The sequence below is a fragment of the Coregonus lavaretus genome, assembly GCF_964263955.1.
Source record: "Coregonus lavaretus genome assembly, chromosome: 5".
NCBI lineage: Eukaryota > Metazoa > Chordata > Actinopteri > Salmoniformes > Salmonidae > Coregonus > Coregonus lavaretus.
In genome coordinates, this window is record NC_139992.1 from 71,473,831 (window position 1) to 71,492,979 (window position 19,149).

General features: G+C 42.2%; 1 protein-coding gene across 1 annotated transcript in view; it reads right to left on the reverse strand.

Moving 5' to 3' along the window:
* gpm6bb (glycoprotein M6Bb) overlaps positions 1-18,535 on the reverse strand; it is a 47,955-nt gene extending 29,420 nt beyond the window's left edge. The window contains exon 1 of the mRNA XM_084161721.1: positions 17,955-18,535. Within this exon, the coding sequence (XP_084017847.1) occupies positions 17,955-17,958 (4 nt within the window). The 5' untranslated portion in view covers positions 17,959-18,535. The remainder of the gene's footprint in view (positions 1-17,954) is intronic.
* Between the last annotated feature and the right edge of the window lie 614 nt (positions 18,536-19,149).

The window sequence follows — 19,149 nt, forward strand, 5'->3', positions numbered from 1 at the left end:
GGAGGAAGAGGTGTGATGGTGTGGGGGTGCTTTGCTGGTGACACTGTCAGTGATTTATTTAGAATTCAAGACACACTTAACCAGCATGGCTACCACAGCATTCTGCAGCGATACGCCATCCCATCTGGTTTGCGCTTAGTGGGACTATCATTTGTTTTTCAACAGGACAATGACCCAACACACCTCCAGGCTGTGTAAGGGCTATTTGACCAAGAAGGAGAGTGATGGAGTGCTGCATCATGACCTGGCCTCCACAATCACCCGACCTCAACCCAATTGAGGTGGTTTGGGATGAGTTGGACCGCAGAGTGAAGGAAAATCAACCAACAAGTGCTCAGCATATGTGGGAACTCCTTCAAGACTGTTGGAAAAGCATTCCTCATGAAGCTGGTTGAAAGAATGCTAAGAGTGTGCAAAGCTGTCATCAAGGCAAAGGGTAGCTATTTGAAGAACCTCAAATATAAAATATATTTAGATTTGTTGAACACTTTTTTGGTTACTACATGATTCCGTATGTGTTATTTCATAGTTTTGATGTCTTCACTATTATTCTACAAGGTAGAAAATAATAAATAATAATAAAACAAAATAAAAAAAACTTGAATGAGTAGGTGTGTCCAAACTTTTGACTTGTACTGTATGTTACAGCACTTTGGTTTCACTAATATGTTGAAATGGAACCAAATTATCTGTTTCTGTCCTTTTTAAATAGGATAGATGGGCTATATGGGCTACGGTATAGGTCATATTTGATAGTCTGCCTATAACCAGCCTGAGTAGGCCTATAACTCCATTTCTGTTCTATCCAGAGTTTAGAGAAATTAATCAAATTGGGGGCCCCGCCCCTACTCAGCCAGTCAGGAGCCGCTACATTTCTGTTACATTTACGTCATTTAGCAGACGCTCTTATCCAGAGCGACTTACATACGTGTTGCGGCCGTGGCATACAGCATACTTTTTACTAAGCGGTACATGCTAAATAGTATGCGATGATGAGTACATAGTATGCAGTTAAAGTATGTAGTATACTAGTATGGGTATTCGGACACAGCTACCGTAAATCCTATGTGAAAGCAGTATCTCTCTCTCTCTCTCTCTCTCTCTCTCTCTCTCTCTCTCTCTCTCTCTCTCTCTCGCTCTCTCTCTCGCTCGCTCGCTCGCTCTCGCTCTCGCTCTCTTTCCCCCCCCCCCCTCTCTCTCTCTCTCCCCCTGGCTAAATAGGGCTTTGTTTAATCAGGTCATCAGCAGTTGACTGTTGTTTTAACATAAATCATCCTAAATATGTAATGTTATGCAGCAAAGGTCGTCATTATTTTATTACTTTTGCATGCACAAACCCTAAATCTCTAGCCACTGTTCAAAACGATCACATTCTAAAATGTCTAAATGACATTGTAGAATGCTATTTTTCTAAGAACTGCGAAATTCACTCAAGGCAAGATCAGAACAGAAATTTGCTCAAGTTCATGTTTATTGTCCTAGGGTATTCTGCAGCAAATCAATTCTTTACTTAGTCCTATTTCCAACAGAGAAAACATTAGCTAGAAAAGAGACCAGATCTTGGAAGAGAAAAAACCTCAAAAGAATGGCCTGTGTAATCCTGACTGTGAGGATATTGCACTTTTCTGTAAGTACCAGCTTCAAAACAATAACTCCCTCCCTTTTGCATTCCACATTCAAACCACATGTCTCTATCCTTATTGTATTCAAACACCAAAAACATGTTAGGACTTCAGAACATTTCAGAGGCAGCAAATGAACAGTTGCAGTACTTAGGGGCCAAGCTATTGCGGTGCACAAGTTGATATAATATAAATATAACATCAGCCTGAAATGTAAACGTATGTTTGTTCATCTTCATAAACCACCAGTGGGCCTTTCAGACTAGATGGATAGCTTTCTATGAGAACAATCTCAACACTACCAAAAATGTATCTCTGCCTGAAACATGATAGCCATTGAGGCCCCAAAACACTACTTTGACTATGAGAAGATCAGTCGGCCATACTTGACAAAGCAGGGTGTCACTGCGTACTCAGTCCCAGTGTTAAGAGTGTGTACCAGCCCCCTTGTCAAGGGCACAATCTGAACGATGATGAAGCACAGTAGAATGCAGGGAGCTGCATTGGGGCTCAGTCTTTATGGCGTGAGACTGGTCCTGAATGCTCCCTGAGTGCTCACTCACCCGTGAAGACCTGTGCCCTGCCTGGCCCATACAGAGGAAGGAGTTCTCATGGACCAAGGAGTTCCCAAGCCTTAAGCCTATGGCCTCAGCCCCAACACCATTCATTAATACACACTAACAACAGAACAGGCTCAGACTCAACATACTAACTCCTTTTACTGGGGACTGGAGACTGGATCAAGGAGGGTGGGGTGGGGCGCAGGGAGTTGTGAACATCCTGTCCCTTGTCTATGACAGACAGGACAGATAACAATAAAGTTTGATGAGTTGTGAGTTATGTGGTGTAGCAGGCCAGGGTGGAAATATTCAAACATCTAGCCATTTTGGTAGACTTTTATGCCAGGAAACCATGAAGCAGGTTTAGGTTGGCGATCACCCCAGATAACGTCACGCCACGGTAGACTGTGTTGACCCACTTTGTGGGAGGACTTCATAAGTCAATATGCTCTATATTTCTGACGTCATGGTTGGCATGCTGCATCATCCATTATGTCACTGATTTGTTATGCATATCCATTCTGTTGTTTGTTGACCCATTTACTGTAAGTGGCTCCACAATAACAAAGGCAGTTGAAATGCAACACATATAGCATTGAGCCCTGTAGTTTATCTATCTGAACAAGTCTCTGTCTCAACCTTCCGCTTATAGTTAGCCTAGTGTGCAGCGCACGCATACACTGAGTCTACAAAACATGAAGAACACCTTTCCATGACATAGGGGAATCCAGGTGAAAGCTATGATCCCTTATTGATGTCACTTGTTAAATCAACTTCAGTCAGTGTAGATGAAGGGGAGGAGACAGGTTAAAGAAGGATTTTTATGCCTTGAGACAATTGAGACGTGGATTGTGGATGTGTGCCATTCAGAGGGTGAATGGGCAAGACAAAATATTTAAGTGCCTTTGAACAGGGTATGGTAGCAGGTGCCAGGCGCACGGGTTTGTGTCAAGAACTGCAACGCTGCTGGGTTTTTCACGCTCAACCATTTCCTGTGTGTATCAAGAATGGTCCACCACCCAAAGGATATCCACCCAACTTGACACAACTGTGGGAAGCATTGAAGTCAACATGGGCCAGCATCCCTGTGGAATGCTTTTGACACCTTGTAGAGTCCATGCACTGACGAATTGAGACTTTTCTGAGGGCAAAAGGGAAAAATAACTCAATATTAGGAAGGTGTTCCTAATGTTTGGTATACTCAGTGTATGTACCAAACCCATAAAAAATGCAGTCCACATGTCCACGTAAAGGAAACATTGCTAAGGTCTTTAAGAAAGGATTATTCAACTCGTATGCTTCCAATTAACCCCAGGCTAATGTTTGCCAGTCGTTGTTCTAATGCTCTGATGCACCGTTTGAGGCCCTTGAACTTACCTCTTCTGCGGAAATACCTCTCCTTTATTGCTGAAAAACTGCCTTTTAAGAATAACTGTCCTCATTCATTACAGAGGGATCCATGTAGGGAGGAGGATACCACAACAGGCTTTCTGTCAGTAATGAGCCTCATTAAGGCAACGGGCTAGGACAAATGTAGAACTCGCTACTGAATGGCCATAATAGAAATACAATCATAGTTTGAAAACATTGTTTACCTCTTCCCTTATGAAAATATTTGAGTTTACAGTAGAACTGACATGCTAGCTATAACAACTGATTTGATAAATTCAACTTTGTAAACTACAATTATTGCATCCATGGATTTGCAAAGAAAACCTCACAGAGTGAATTTGGAATCAAGTGATGCTAAATGGGTAGACAAGATTTAAACAAGGGTCTCTAAAGTTCAAATGTACACAAATCCACAACTGAAGGACTTGGGAAATAACACAACACCATGTTGTTTACACCTCAAGCTGGTAGCCTTTGAATGCTGATCAAAAACACATGGAATATGTCATAACTCCTTCAACTGCTTGAGGGGACACTTCAGGGGCCACAGTTTGATATATTGTTAACCTCTTGAAAACAAACCACAGGTTCATTGTGTGGTGCATCATGAGTCTCTTCATGCATACCAACACATTAGGCTTTTGTGCTTTAAAACTCCATTAGCCTGACAGGCGTTGTTTACACAATGTCAACATGTTGGCTGTGTTTGAAAGTTCATCACCTTTGCTAACCTTAGCTATCTTCTTCATAGATACTATGCTTCTCTTTAGCAACCCATATCTGCTGACGAGACTGGTTCTCTGGGTTTGATGTTTGACACACCACCCATTGTGTTGTTCTCTCTGGTCTAGGAGACATTCTCTGCCTGGTGTAATTGCTAGCTAGTGTTTGACTAAATAATCCCCCGGACCTCTGACTCAGTGCTTCTCTAATTGCATGTTTGTGTTGCTGTCGTTTTAGGTCTGGAAGAAGAAGGAGGAGAAGGAGAGAAGCCACACTGGGGGATGCCTGGCAGCCATGTTTCCCCTCTCATGTGACTTCACACTCCCAGAGCTGGAACCTCCAGCGGGCCTTTGGGATTGGCTGTGGTGAGCAGCGCCAGATGCTTCATATTACCGCGCTTCCTGTCTGTTCCACCTTGGAAACCGCCATCAGGCTTGAAAAGCCATTGGCTGGGCAGAACGCAGAGAGCAAAGAGGATGAAAGCTTGAAGACCTTGTCTGCATTTTAACGCTGGCACCTGGACAAGGCTGGGTTATAACTGTGTATATATATATTTAATAAAAATTATGAGAGTTTACAGAGCTTTGGTAATGCAGTTATTTCCAGGTAGAATGAAACCATCTCGTTTGTCTCCTTTTAGAAGTACATGGGTCTGTTGACATTCTTCGGTGGAATATAGAAGACTATTCTTAAAGTGAAAAGAAGAGGGATGTTTGACTCGTGCCTCTTGTCTGGACAAGGCTCCTGAATCTTCGTGGTAAAAGCCACACTTATCAAGTTAATAAGCAAGTAGCGAGGTATGCATGTAGCTCTCCAAGATCCAGTTCAGATGACATGGACGGACCATACTACTTATAGATAGTTCCAGTTGGGCTATATGTACTGTATGTTTATAGTTTTGAAAGAATACGAACCAGTAAGACTCTCCCGTTACCCCAGAAAATATGGGCTACTAGAAAAATGTGGGTTGTAAATCAAACAAAGCACATCACTATGGCTCACAGGGGTAAATGCAGCTCATTCAATAATTCTTCTGGAATAAAATAAGCCACTAATAGCAGCATTTGGAATGACATTTTCCACTCCACAGGCGAGCCATGGGTTCCTTTCTTTGCTCAGTAATCATTCCATCTTCTCCAGAAAGGTCTTTGAGTTATTTAAACTGGAGAGGCAGGGAGACTCTTCTCAAAGAAAAGGTAATGAACAGAACTCTTAAAAAGCAATTGGCACAACCCTCATTGTTCCCAAGTGACAATAACAAACTGTATTTGACATTGAGCAGTACAGAAACAAAATTGGTGCTACAATTCTGCTTTTAGAATAACAGCTCTATCCTAGCCTGGTACTATACTAAACAGTAGCCAAGTCTTCTATAATTGTCTTTGACTAAAGTACAAACAAGCTGGACCACCAGGCTAGATCTACCCTTTTAAAGAAGCTGTTTCTAGGTGTATGCTCTCTGTGTGTCTGAAGACTCATTTGGTAAGGGCATTAGCCAGGCAGCCGCCAGGGGGGAAGATATCCCTCTAATCTGTCAATCTGTCCCCTCCGTTCCTCACTCTGTCTATCTATCTATCTCTCAGGGGAAGAGAGGAGCACATTGACACATCACAGACCTGCAAATAAATCTCTCAGTCTCCGTGATTACAAACGATAATGGTCATGAACTGAAATTGCACCCACTTGTCCTGCTGAGCTATAATCTCAGAGAAGACAGAGAAAACTCATTAAGCCCAGATTTGAAGTGTGTGCTGTTCATTGGAGCTGGACCATATCAAGCATGAAACAGAACCTCACCTCAGTGAACTTAATCTCCTAAATACAATGTTCATCATCGTAAGCCTTTTATATCCAGCCCAGCACAAGGTTCATGGTACTACTACTTGTATCATAAATAATTCAAAAACTCATTGCTGTAATTACTCAGCAGTAAACACCAATATTAACAGCCATCTGCTGTATCTCCATTGTGAGAATACTGTGTTACTTGACTCTTGAATACTGTTTTCCTGCCCTCTTTATGCTACTTTCTCATGTCTCAGTACATCTGAACATGTCCTTCAGGCAACAAGAGGCACACAAACTTGACATTGTTAGCCAGCCATGTGAATAACCTCAGACCTGAGAAATCAACTGTGTACATGAATATTCATTAGTAACAACAGCTGCTCCTATAGAATTCATTATAAAAGTGCTGGAATTGAATGGATAAGTAGGCCTGCCTCGCTATCTATGAGAAAGTTAGTATGGATCATACAGTATGGTCATTGCATGTGTCCACGGAATTATAATGCATTTAATATTCCTTGCATGTATGAAAGCATGAGGTTGCTCATGGTCTAAATTTGCTAAAAGCCTGTATCGTACTAAGGGCAAAAATATGCTTATTGTTCAGATAGTCTCTCAAAGAAAAGTGCTTTACTTGTGTCCCAACGGTTTCTAATGAGACTATAATCACTTTCCAGAAGTTCCCACGCTACAGCTGCTATGATTGTGCATAACATTATCTCTGATCAGGTCTTTCATTTTGCTACTTGTCACACAGGGGGTAGGGACATGCATGAGAGTACACGCACACGCAAACGCATGCACACACACACACACAATGGAGACATAATGAAACACAGAGACAAGACTCCCAGGCTAATCTTGGGGGCTTCCCATGACCACCCCCTACTCCCTCCTCCTCCCTCCTTCTCTCACAGCTGCTGGGAGCTCTTTCTCTTCCAGCGGTCTCCGTATCGGCATACCTATTGTCTCCAGCCTCATGCTGCCAACCTCTCACCCCTGACCCCACAGTTTACCCTACTCTAACTCCGGGGCTTGAGGCTCCCAGACATCTTCAACACAGGGACCTCCTCCTCCATTCAGCCCAGCCAGAGCTCCCTCTCTCTCCCTCTCTCTCTCTCCACAGGCCAGGCATCTAAAGGAGTGTCAGGATTCATCAGCAGCGCTATGACAACAGAGGAGTGGATGGGGCAGCTCGCTTTAATGCCTTTGTTCTGCCATGCAGCACTCCTAACCCTCCTAACCCGGCTCTGTGAGCCATGTTCCGCATCCTGGAGCTGGATCCTGGAAGGACAAAGACCTGCTGCAACCTGAACTTGGCATTTCCACCCCGCCTCAGGCACCAACTAGGAGACGTGTTGACCAGTTATCCTTTATTCAATTCTGACTAAGTGAATATAGGGTCACAAGTGTTGTAAGATGAAGATGGAAACTAATCTATTTTAGTAATAGTATTGGGCATTAACATTGACCTGTAAGGGAGTGGGTCATTCCATTACTCTACACCGGAAATTCTCCAGTGTTATTTTTTATAAGAAATGAACACTGAAAGGATTAAATTAACACTGAAAATGTTGAGTATGTGGACCCATATACTCAGTGTTAAATAAAGCCTTATTCAAATATTTCCCAGAGTGCCCTGTCTTTTTAGTAAATTGTAGAGTTACCACACATGACTGTATTTGTTAGTGACAGAGACATGGTTGTTGCATTCATCCATTCACTTGTCACTGTAGTGGTACCCTGTAAGGTCATCCTTTGTACCTTTAGTTATAAGTGCATAATTGTACCTCAGGCCACATCAGAACTGTAGGGTCCCAAAATTCCCACATTCTATTTTGGTTTTACACTGGATAATTGTCTGTGTATCTATTGGTATGCCTAAGGAGATATAGAGTAGAGGGAGCGGTGAAAACACAGACTGTGGATGACCCATTTATGCTAACATCAGCCTCTGTACTGTACAGTACTTCTAAATGTCTCATGCTCTCAGCTGTAGCTGAATGTGTACATTATACCATCCTAAAGGACACAACACAGTTTTAACCAACTGTTTGGTATATCTTAACGTGAAAAATAACAGACATCATTTTAGAGACACTATAGACTGCAAGCTGAATTCCAATTTCCAACTGCCCTCCCTCTGCACCCTGAAAAGCAGCCTAAAATTAGCTCAGCTCATGCATCTGACAGTGCATACTTTAATATGTCCTGAAGCCATGTTATTCCTCATTAGATTTACCCCAGTCCAATTGTGAACCACAGACCAAAAACACAGACATCCCTCAATTCCATTGCCGATAGCCAAACATCAGATATAAAACACAAAAAGATAATCCCATTTTGTATTCTGTTTTCAGAAAAAAACTGACCATAACTGAAAAGCCGGCCAGCCGACATAAACAGCTTTTGTTAAGCCTAAATGAAACCAGCAGCTTTGAACTTGATCAAGTCAAGTAGATGACGCACACACACACACACACACACACACACACACACACACACATACTGATGTCTCACCCTGTTCATAAAGCAGTGAGTATGGCACGAGGAGAGTGGAAACACTGAATCCTACTGGTTAACAAGGTCCACTATTCCCAATACGGTTGTACAAAGCTCTTTAATTGGTCCCAACCCTGTTTGGGTAACAGTAAACCAGGAAGCTGGTTGCTCCCTATGTTCAAGATGGTCTCTCTCCTTCACTGCATTATGTTTTCATCTCAGCTGTGGCCTCTCTATTGTTACAGCATTTGTTTCTTATAGAGCAGATGTCAGACATTAAAATGACTTATGAGACATCGCAGCAGTGTAAATATCATACAGCACCACTAACTCCTCACCCCTGGTCTCCCTTGGTCTGTGGTGCTCACTGAACACAGTTATGGGGTCAAGTTGTTTTTCAGACAGGAACATCTGGGATTTCCTCTCCCAGGCCCTGAAGCTTCATTCTCATTGACATTCTCTTAGTCCAGGGCTTTGCAGCTCTCCCACTGTTCTCAATGTTTTCACTTCTCATTTCCTCATAAATGAACTAGAATGATACAAAATCCTCTCAGCTTAAATACTGTCCCATTAACCAAAGAACCACAGTGATGCTACCTATACACCAGCAAAAACACTTCCGGTATAGTTTGGTCAAGATATAAATGTTACCAATAATATTGATAATTCTTTACCAGCCAACACACAAGATATCTTTCTACATCTCTCATATTTGTGTTGAGAGAATTTGAGGATCAGTCATTGCTCTAGATACTGTAAACTACATTCTTTATTCCACTTTTTCAATCCCCAAACAGTCTTAGCGGCAAATGTGATCCCTGGATACACAAGCTATTGGGTTTCCTGCAGCTGTCGCTTTATCCGGACAGAACGCTCAGCTATTCCAGATATTTTCATCTGCTGGGCAGAGGTGTCTTCTATGTCTATCAAGACAATCCCAGGAGGATGACAGGTGGACAATGTGAGCTTGACTCAGAACCCTCATTACACAGGAAAATCATTCCTAGCTGAACATGGCCAATGCTCTGAGACACTGGTTCCATAGTCACATGCTTTAGAATGGCAGTGAGCTGACTGAGAGGGAGTCGTCATGTGTGTATTACATACAGTAACATCTAACATGTGCTAAGAATATTCTACATTTAAAAGGAGTTAGGCAATGTGTGTACACGATGACCTTTGGAATAGTTAAACTGATTTATCTCTTAAATGTATCTTTAAATAGCATTGATGTATTATGATTTGATTATAAGGACATTGGTCTAATTAGTATCTTTTCATTTTACAGCTTTTCGTAAACGTTGCAAATTGTACAGTATTTGGGGGTTGGAATTTGCTTGATTGGATTTGATAAATATAATTCTTTATTCACATAAAACTAGTCAAAATAATAAGATTTCACTCTATTGGGCCATTAGCAAATTCCATCAGAATGCCATAAGCAGTATCCATCCACAGCTATGCAACAGGTAAACACCACCAGATACTTGGGTGTTAAACCAGATCTCACAAAAGTATTCCTTTTCATGTTGTCCTAAAGAGGCCCAGAGGAAGTATGAGAAGGTTACTTTAGTTTGCATTTAAAAGTCTGCTCGATACATCTCCAGCGTACCCTTTGGGCTGCATGTGAATGGCCCGGGCCAGGCCAGCATGCCTCTTCATATGGTGAACACTTCTCAGCGCTGCACTGGGGAACCCCAGATGCCTTTGTCTTACGGTTGTTTAGCAGCAGCGCTAAAAGAGCCGAGCACAAAGAGCTATCTGTGAAGTTGTTGAATATGCTTCGTGGGCACCTGGCCAACAGGCTTGTCCTACAGCCTCCTTTAATATTACTTTCACATAGGATTCACGGTATGTTGCCTGTAAAAACAATTGGTCAATGTTTCTTTTAAACAGCCCTATTTTTTACCTCTTTCTTGTTGGCATTCACCTTTTATATAGCCATTGCTTTTGCCTGGAAGGAGCAAGAGACATTCAGCTTTGACCCTGTTGTTGTGACCGTTGTCATGGTAACATGACAGCTGTAGTTTCTATTCCTCCATTTAAATTCCGACCTTCCACTGCTTTAATTTCTTCACATTCACAACGGTAGGTTAGCAGCTTGTCATAGCCTACTTGTAAATAATTTGTAAATAATGACCTTGCATTTTCCTGTTATGGTGAATAAAAAGTTGGCTACTCAAAACGTTGTCAGTCTATGTTCTGGTAATTATATGAGCTGGCTAGACAAATAAATCCATTATTAATTTGTTTATGCAGGTCCTAAGAAACATTATAAGACTAATCAAATGTATTTTCAAAATAATAGAATAGCATATTTTGAGTTTAATTATGTTACAGGTCTGCTGAACCATGCAAATGAAATCAATAGTTCTTTTTTTCTTCATTAAACAGACAAGAGACACACTTAGCCTACATTCCACTGACCTGATCACAATCAACACACATATGGCCTATATTTTATAGTAAAAATTAATATGATGCCTTTAAATATTTACCCATCAAAGTCAAGAAAAAAACATGACATGGCAGTGTGCATTCCCCCAGGCTAAATGCCAAAGCATTTATGTGACAATAGACAAGAACAGCTCAAGGACAGAACTACATACATTTAAATGGAGAGAAAAAAATGCATTAAAAGCATTTCTGTGGTTTGATGTCGGACAACAATAGAATGTTCATGGTATAATGTGTGCCAAAGATGGTAAGATGAAAGGCGACGTTTGTACTAAGGGGTTGGCATGACTTTAAATACATTACCTCAATCGTGGCTTGGTCGGTTGGCAGTAATAAAAGTACAGGCTTTGTTGCAATACCTTTCAGATATAAAGAAAAGGTGTCAAAAGGTTGGCGGCATGATCAAGTTAACGGAAAAACGTCTAGGTATGAAAGGTATATAACAGTCCTCCGCCACCACAATACACTCCCAGTCTCCCACAGCATAATGTATTCTGGGGATATTCTCTCTCTGGCTCTCTGCAGATGACCTTGGAGGGAATTAGCTGGAAGCTCCAAACCATTTGGACTTACTTTAACTCTGTTGCTGCTACCCTAACTGCCATCCACAGTCAAACAGTTCAGTTTTTATGTATCCATAAAAAGCAAAGACTGACCTAAACTGAAATGCAAACAAAACAGATCAAGGCTACAACATGAGAAGTTCAAGCGGTGGTTTTGAACAAGGTCAGAAGACAATGAGAAAATGGCTCCAATGTTTCACTTGAGCCATCACTGTTGACAGCAAAATCACCACAAAGTGTCTAGCAGTTGTCTATTTCAGGCACATTATAAAATGGAAGGTGAAAGATTATTGGGGCTCCTTCGGTCCTATTGGATTTAATTTCATTCTTTCGCTTTCTCTGCAGAGATACAGTAAGACATTTCATGCTCGTATCATTGAAAGACTATTGCTCCCACAAGCTTAAGATACAAATCCAAAGGAAGTAGCCTATCTTGTTAATTGCATCAGCCCCATCTTTGCTGACACTATCACTAACCCCCATTTCACCCTCTGACCTACTAGCTAATTCACTGGCCCAGATCCTGATCTAGTACTGAAGGGTTGGGGCCCTTCAGACTTGTCTCTGCCCCTGGTATCAGTAGCTAGGCATGATGCTGTCTATCACTATATACCAATTACGTCAAGCCACTATTCCTGACCCTGAAACAAAGTGACTGTTATGCCCTAGCCTATATACTTTATGATCTGTGTAGGCTATTTGTTTAACCGAAGCTTGGCAATAGTTCTGGGTCATGCTGGAAATGGTTATTGATTTCCGCCGCATCGATACAGTCCCCATGCGTAGGCTGGACAGAGGAGCGAGTGTATCAGAAAGTAAATGGTGTGTTGGTGTCATGGAAAATGTGTGTGTCTCTCTCTCTCCAGTGTTGTGTAATTTGATTTAGGCGGCATGCAGCAGAGCATGATGCACTACAGTGGCCTGTTCAATGAGGGTGTGAATGCACATCAGCAGTGTGTCGGTCTGTGGCCCACTGTCTGCTTTTGTGTCGGTCTGTGGTCTACTGTCGGCTTTCACCCAGGCCTTCTGGAAATGTTTGTGTGGACCACACATTCTGTGCTAGACAAAAACCACTGATACAGAGTGTTTGTCCACAGACAGGGAGGACAAATATCCCCTATACCCTCAGCTAGGCTAGGGCCACTGCCAGCATACAGTATCTGAAGACACTTTGTCGATAATGGGTTTGTTCATGTTCTAAGGTACTTTATACTATCAGAATGCAAAAAAAAATGTATTAACAAAAAGGCTATTGTAAAAAAAAAAAGCTTTGTTACTCTGTAGGTAATGTTCAATAACAAAAACCTAGTTTCAATTGAAAAAAAAAACAAGCTCAACAAAAAATTGCACAGACAATGTCAAACGGAACAAGTGTTCAGCTCCTAGCAAATCTGGAGGAGGACGGCTGTACTCATTTACATATTCGGGACATTTTTAGGCATTGAGATTTCATCCCGTTTCCAGCACCATGTGGCAATGTGACAACTCTCTAACAAGGGTGAACTCTGGAGGTCAGAGCCGTGAATCCCCCCCCCCCCCCCACTGTGGGGCGGTGAATAGGCCCTTAATAAAAGTGAGGGGGACAGGCCATGCTTGAGCAAGCATTCCCACTCAGGAACTTCTATTCCTATCATTTCATATCACAATACACAATGGCCCTCTTTGTGACCGAAGGAGGACTTACTAAGCTCAACAAATTAAAATGAGCGCTTGGACGGAGCCGCAATGTTGGTGGCGGGCAATCAACCATCCACAGTGAAGACAGAGAAGAGAGGATAAGAGGTGTGGACGAGTGGAGAGAATGAGCAGTGAAGAGGGGAGAAGGAAAAGAAGAGAAGGAGGAGAGACGGCAGGAGAGGTGGGAAGGTGGAACAGGAGAAGAAAGGTGAGGGGGGAGAAAGAGAAAGGTATTAAATAGCAGAGTTTTTTTGGTTGGACTAAGTGGTTTCACATCAGAGCAGCTCAGATTGTCTGAGAGGATATGTGGGCCTCATCTGCTGCTTAATTTCCAAAGATGCTCAGTAAGATCCTCTGCCAAATGGAGAGAAGCCCAGAAATCATTCAATTATTACAACAAATACCTCATTAACATGGATATTAAGCATATTTGATGCCCGCAAACCCATATATAAAGAGTAATGAAAAATCGGAAATGCTGAAAATGAAATTGTCTAAATAATAACAACAGAAACATACAGTATGTGGGGAGAGAGTGGGTGAAATTGTGATTGATGAAACTTTATAATAAACAAATGGTTGCGTCAGTGGCTGGGTAAATGTGTTATTACATCATCCTTTCTAACTTCATCATTCTTACACAGGTGGTAAAATGACAGCGGTCACATGTGAGAATACCAGGCATTTGAACAGCAAACAGGCAAAACTGTGTCTCTGCAGACTTCACAAAAATATGGATGGGAAGTTATTCATGAGCTGTCCCCTGTTCCAGTATCCATTACCTGGAGTGGGCCAGGCCTGGTACCAGCTGTGCTCCCACACACAACCTCTAACTGAGATCACCTTGAATCATCTCAGAGCATGGGAAATCTCACCCTCTGTTATTGCTCAGGCATCAGTTGACAAGCCGCTGATTCAGAGAGCAAAAAACACTTGCCCTGTGGCATGACTTTCACAGCTATGGAAGGATTCCTCTCCTTTCCTCTCCTCTCCTTCTCTCTCCTCTCCTCTCATTTCCTCTCCTTTCCTCTCCTTTCCTCTCCTTTCCTCTCCTTTCCTCTCCTTTCTTCTCGTCCAGCTCAGGATGCAGGGTCACTGCACAGACGTGTCCACTGTGTATATGCCCCTGTCACAGTAACACTGCTTGGAGTGACAAAAACAATCAGACACTTTCCAGACATCCCAGATGGTTGCACAAAGACCAGGCAGAGAGGCAGTTCAAAACAGTCCCAAGGAGGAACCACCTCAACTCATGTTTCTCAACTACGTCTGGGATAGATAATTTCCATGAGGCAGAGATAAACAATGTGTCTGTTTTCTCTGTTGGTGTTAATGTAGTCAACAATGATGTTCTGAAATTACAGTCAATAGAGACATTGACTTTGGGATTGAGAGAGATTAACAACAATCGACACAAGACTTATGTCACCACCAATTTCTACCCGTAAACCATGAGTAATAGAGATAAGTCAATCGGAGGACAGACAACAGCACCCATGAGATGTTTAATCGAATGAGTTTCAAAATTACATTATCCATTTGGGTTAGCAATCAAGTGATTTTTTCTCTCTCTCCGATTACAGTCATAAACAATGGTGCAATGTTTAGATCTTGAGGTTTGACGCCAGTGGTGAATCACTCTTTCCAGAGAACTATTGTGTTAAGTGCAGATCAAAACAGTTTTTGGGGTTCGAGAGTTTCCATGCAGGAAAAACTATTTTTATTTTTTTGTCTATCAAGGGGAGGAGAGGAACTGTTCAGAGTCAAGTAAGTCCATCATTCGCTGTATTTGATTAGCCTTAACTCCTGCAGTCACAAGACAGCCCTAAATGCGAATGAGCATATAATTCAATTGTCTCTATAAAAGGGAAAATGACAGGCTTGTAAGTTTCCCCTTTTTGCATCTGCCTCCTCTCTCCTTTCAGAGTTTCTATAAACCGGCTGTAGATCAAGAAATGGCAGAAACATATTGATCATTGTCATCTGTAAAGTACTTTGACTAATGAAACAGCCAGAAGCAGCTCCTAGGCCCCTGTATTGCAAACAAAAACACAAGTTCTTAGCTGCTGTATTGCATAAAAATGCATGATCCTCACAAGCACTATAAAACAGTTATCCTCCCTCAGTTATATCATGGTCATTTCCCTAGGGGCAATAGTTAAGATCCCATAATAGTGCTGCATGAGTCCACAATCTCTACTCGGGGCTGTTGGCATGGAGGAGGTGCATAGCAACGTAGACCGATGCTGAGTAAACAGGTGAGAGTCACATGACTATAGAGCTGAGTAGAAGTTGGCAGAACATCTGGAACATCTAACTCCATGCTGCTTCCTCACTGAATCAAGTCTTGGACTTCGGAGGTCCCAGTCCCAAGCATCCTCCCACATTGTCCATATATCCACTGTTATAATACCACTATAACACCATAGAGGCATCAGAGAAACAGTGGGGAATGTTTTAAATGTGACACCACCTCCAGATGAAAGACACCAGGGAATCCATCTAGACAGTTGTCAGTAACCTACAGTCTCATTTCTGATTGGCATCATCTGTTCTCCATGTCTTCAAGGCATCCTGTATTTTTTGGGATGTAGTCACCAGTCCATGCCTGCATTCCTGATTTAATTTACAGCAGAGTCTTCTCTGTGTTTTCCCATGAAGCATGGAGAACAACAAATATCCTTAAACAGCTGTTAGACATTCATTTCATTATACAAAACAGGTCAACCATCAGAACCACTGGAAAGATCCTCACGCTTGTTTGCCACTTTTCCACAGTGATAATACAGTCATCAACACATTACAGGCTGCTAGATCACGTCTTATTAGTCTTTCTCGTGAGTTATGGATAACATCTTAGAGAAAGGTTCAACAACAGCGCCGGCCAATACCTCATTACAAGAAGCTCACCAGCACTCACTACTGTACTCAATGGTAGGATGAAGTGAATACAAATCTAACTTCTCATTCTCATTGCCTTAATATCCTACTGAGAGACATATGAATATGAACAGAGCCTTGAGGCAGTGGACAATGGTCAATTGCAAGGCAAGGCAATATCCCCTGAGAGAGAGAGAGAGAGAGAGAGAGAGAGAGAGAGAGAGATACAGGATGAGGGGCCGCAATGTGTTATTTCACAGGGAGTCTGTCTACTCTGCAACTTGCAATTCAGTGAATTTCCCTCAGCATCAACAGCCACTAAAGTCTCACACAAAGGAGCCGATCCAAATTAGGAACACAAAGAGGCCACTGTGGGAGCTTCAGGGGGAATTAATGAATGCTGATACACATTCTCACACTGACAGTGTTCTCCCCTCCCAGTCCCTCCATAGCCTCAGCTGCACCATCGCAAATCAACAGGCTTATGTTAGAGCGCTATTCCATTTGTTTTCTTAGAATCGATCTATCATGTGAGAAGGAAGGCTCAGTGCCCCAAAAAACAAAGCAACATTTAGGCCTACCTTGGAGAGCATCAACTATCTATTTCTGCATTAATGAGAATGATTCTACTCCTATTAATGAAGGACCGTGTGATATGATATTATGAACATAAAAGACACTGACTATAGATTAACAGTCTCATAGACAATGTGGGGGTAAATGAGAGTGCTCTATACTGTCTGTCCCATCTGGCCGACAGCCTCTTAGAGCCCAAAGCCCATAAGTCTGCTGGGAGCCTTTAAGAAGTTGCTGAACATCCATAGCATTGGCGCTCCCTATTCCCAGGCAGGCATCCCCTGGGTGGAAACACAGATGGCCAACACTTGGGACTGAGTCAGAGAGTCAAGTAGGACACAGGAATTACACCCCAGTACAACTCCCAGCCCCTCACTGGCAAAGCACTGCATCACTTGCCTAGCCTACCTGAGACACAGTGCTAAACTTGATGGAGGGTGTATAGTCTATGGACTCTAAGTGTTTTGATACCTTAATTATATATCATAATATATGTTTTTGTTTATAAAGTCAAACTGAAACTCATCCACTGTCTGCCCACACTCACACAACTCTCAAACTCGTTAGTAACAGCTCAATATATTAATACAGAGTTGCATACCCAGATGTAGCTGCAAATAAATCTCCACAAGCTCCACAGATATTACACCAACAATTAATCAATAACAATCTGAAGCATCTCTATATAAACTATTGGAGAATGCATTTCCAATTCATCAACTAAATTAAATAGTCAAAACATTATGATCTCTTCCATCAAAACCAATCTACAAAGGAAAATTACTCATACAAGATGCCATTATAAACATGTATTTGTGATCAATAACCCATTTAGTTAGTGGTTGAGACACCAAAGAGCAGTATGAGGAATGTACTTCCTCAACGCTGATAGTGACGTGGGTTATCAACTCCTGTTGGAACTTCCCAGCCCATGCCGAGTTGCGCCTGGCAGTAGGGAAATCCTTTCAGACTTATCTCCCTATAATCGCCTTGTACGAGTTGGTCAACTACTCTAATGCTGATAGCCTACTAAACCGGGTCAGATACAAATAAATTGGGTGGAAAGCTATTGTAAACATGACACTTTTAAATGCGGTTTGAGCGGAGAGATCTCATTGGAGGACCAAAAATAATCAACAGGCATGGAAAAAGTTGTCATTGTAAAATATTAAGTCTAACAGGTAAAAGTGATTGATATTTCAATAGAAACCTACCCATTTTTAGTTTCCCAGAGTTTCCGAAGTTGAGGAGTCTGTTGAAAGTTCAGCTAACGGGTGATGTTGCGTCCGGAGATGCACAACGAACGCCAAACTAGTCCACAGAGTTGGAGTTGTTGCTGCACCGCGTCCCGTTTGGAGACAGGCTGAGTGACGTCACCACCGGAGGATTAGTGTGTAGGTCTGGGTAGGACAGGACAGCGCAGTGCTTGGGCCCCTTACCTCGCCCCTCTTCAGAGGACAACTGTGAAAAGTTTGTTGTTCATTCAACCCCAGATACTTTATCTTTGTTCAGCCCTGTTATGCAGCATGCACACAATTCTTCTGGCGGTCCAGATAAAAGACTACTGGTATAAGCTTAGATCAATGGAGGTTTGCCATTGCCTGAGTGAAGACAATACCTGGATTAAATTATCCACATAATGCCTTAGCTGAGATGTTTTGAGGGAATGTAATAAACGTGTAATTCCAATGAAATAACACATGAAGTTATACCTAAAAATATATATTTGTCTGGTGAGACAGGTTTAGCACTGCAGGGTTAGCCAAGGCTTATTCTCAATGCTGCAGTATCCTGTGATCTACCCCTGAAGCTCCCAGTAATCCAATGTTTTGGATAAGGTGTTAAATTGTCAGGTCAGCTGGGCTGTCCTGTGCAAAAAAAGACAAGAAGGACAAGGAACTAATGACAGATCACCACAGATCAGAGGTTAGCCCCAGATCACCCTTAGTGAAGTTGCCAATTCCAGTCCCTCTGCTTCTCAATAAAGAGGGGCCTCTGTGGGGAAACACACAATGCCAATCACCATCGATCCAGTGCATTGCTATCTAGTATCCAAGGAGGCCACAGTGCTCTCCAGGCTCAGTCTTTTCACTGTCCGCCAAATGGCCAACTCTCAATGGGCTGCTTAATGGTCAAGTTGGGCTTCCGCCCAACATGGCAAGGACAACCGATAGAAAAGGGAAGCTTTTGGTATCACTGAGAGCGAGGGGAAATCTACAGTTAACTACATTTTATGAAAAAAGGGAATTGATATTGTGTTTTGGAGTAGTTGCTGTTTCAGAGTAAAATATTGTCATCAGGCTCAGTCATATATTTTTGCCATCAATATCAACAAGAACACCTACAGAGTTCATGAATCATGGGCAAAGCTTCTAGAACACAATAGTATGTGAGTGACACCGTGATTCT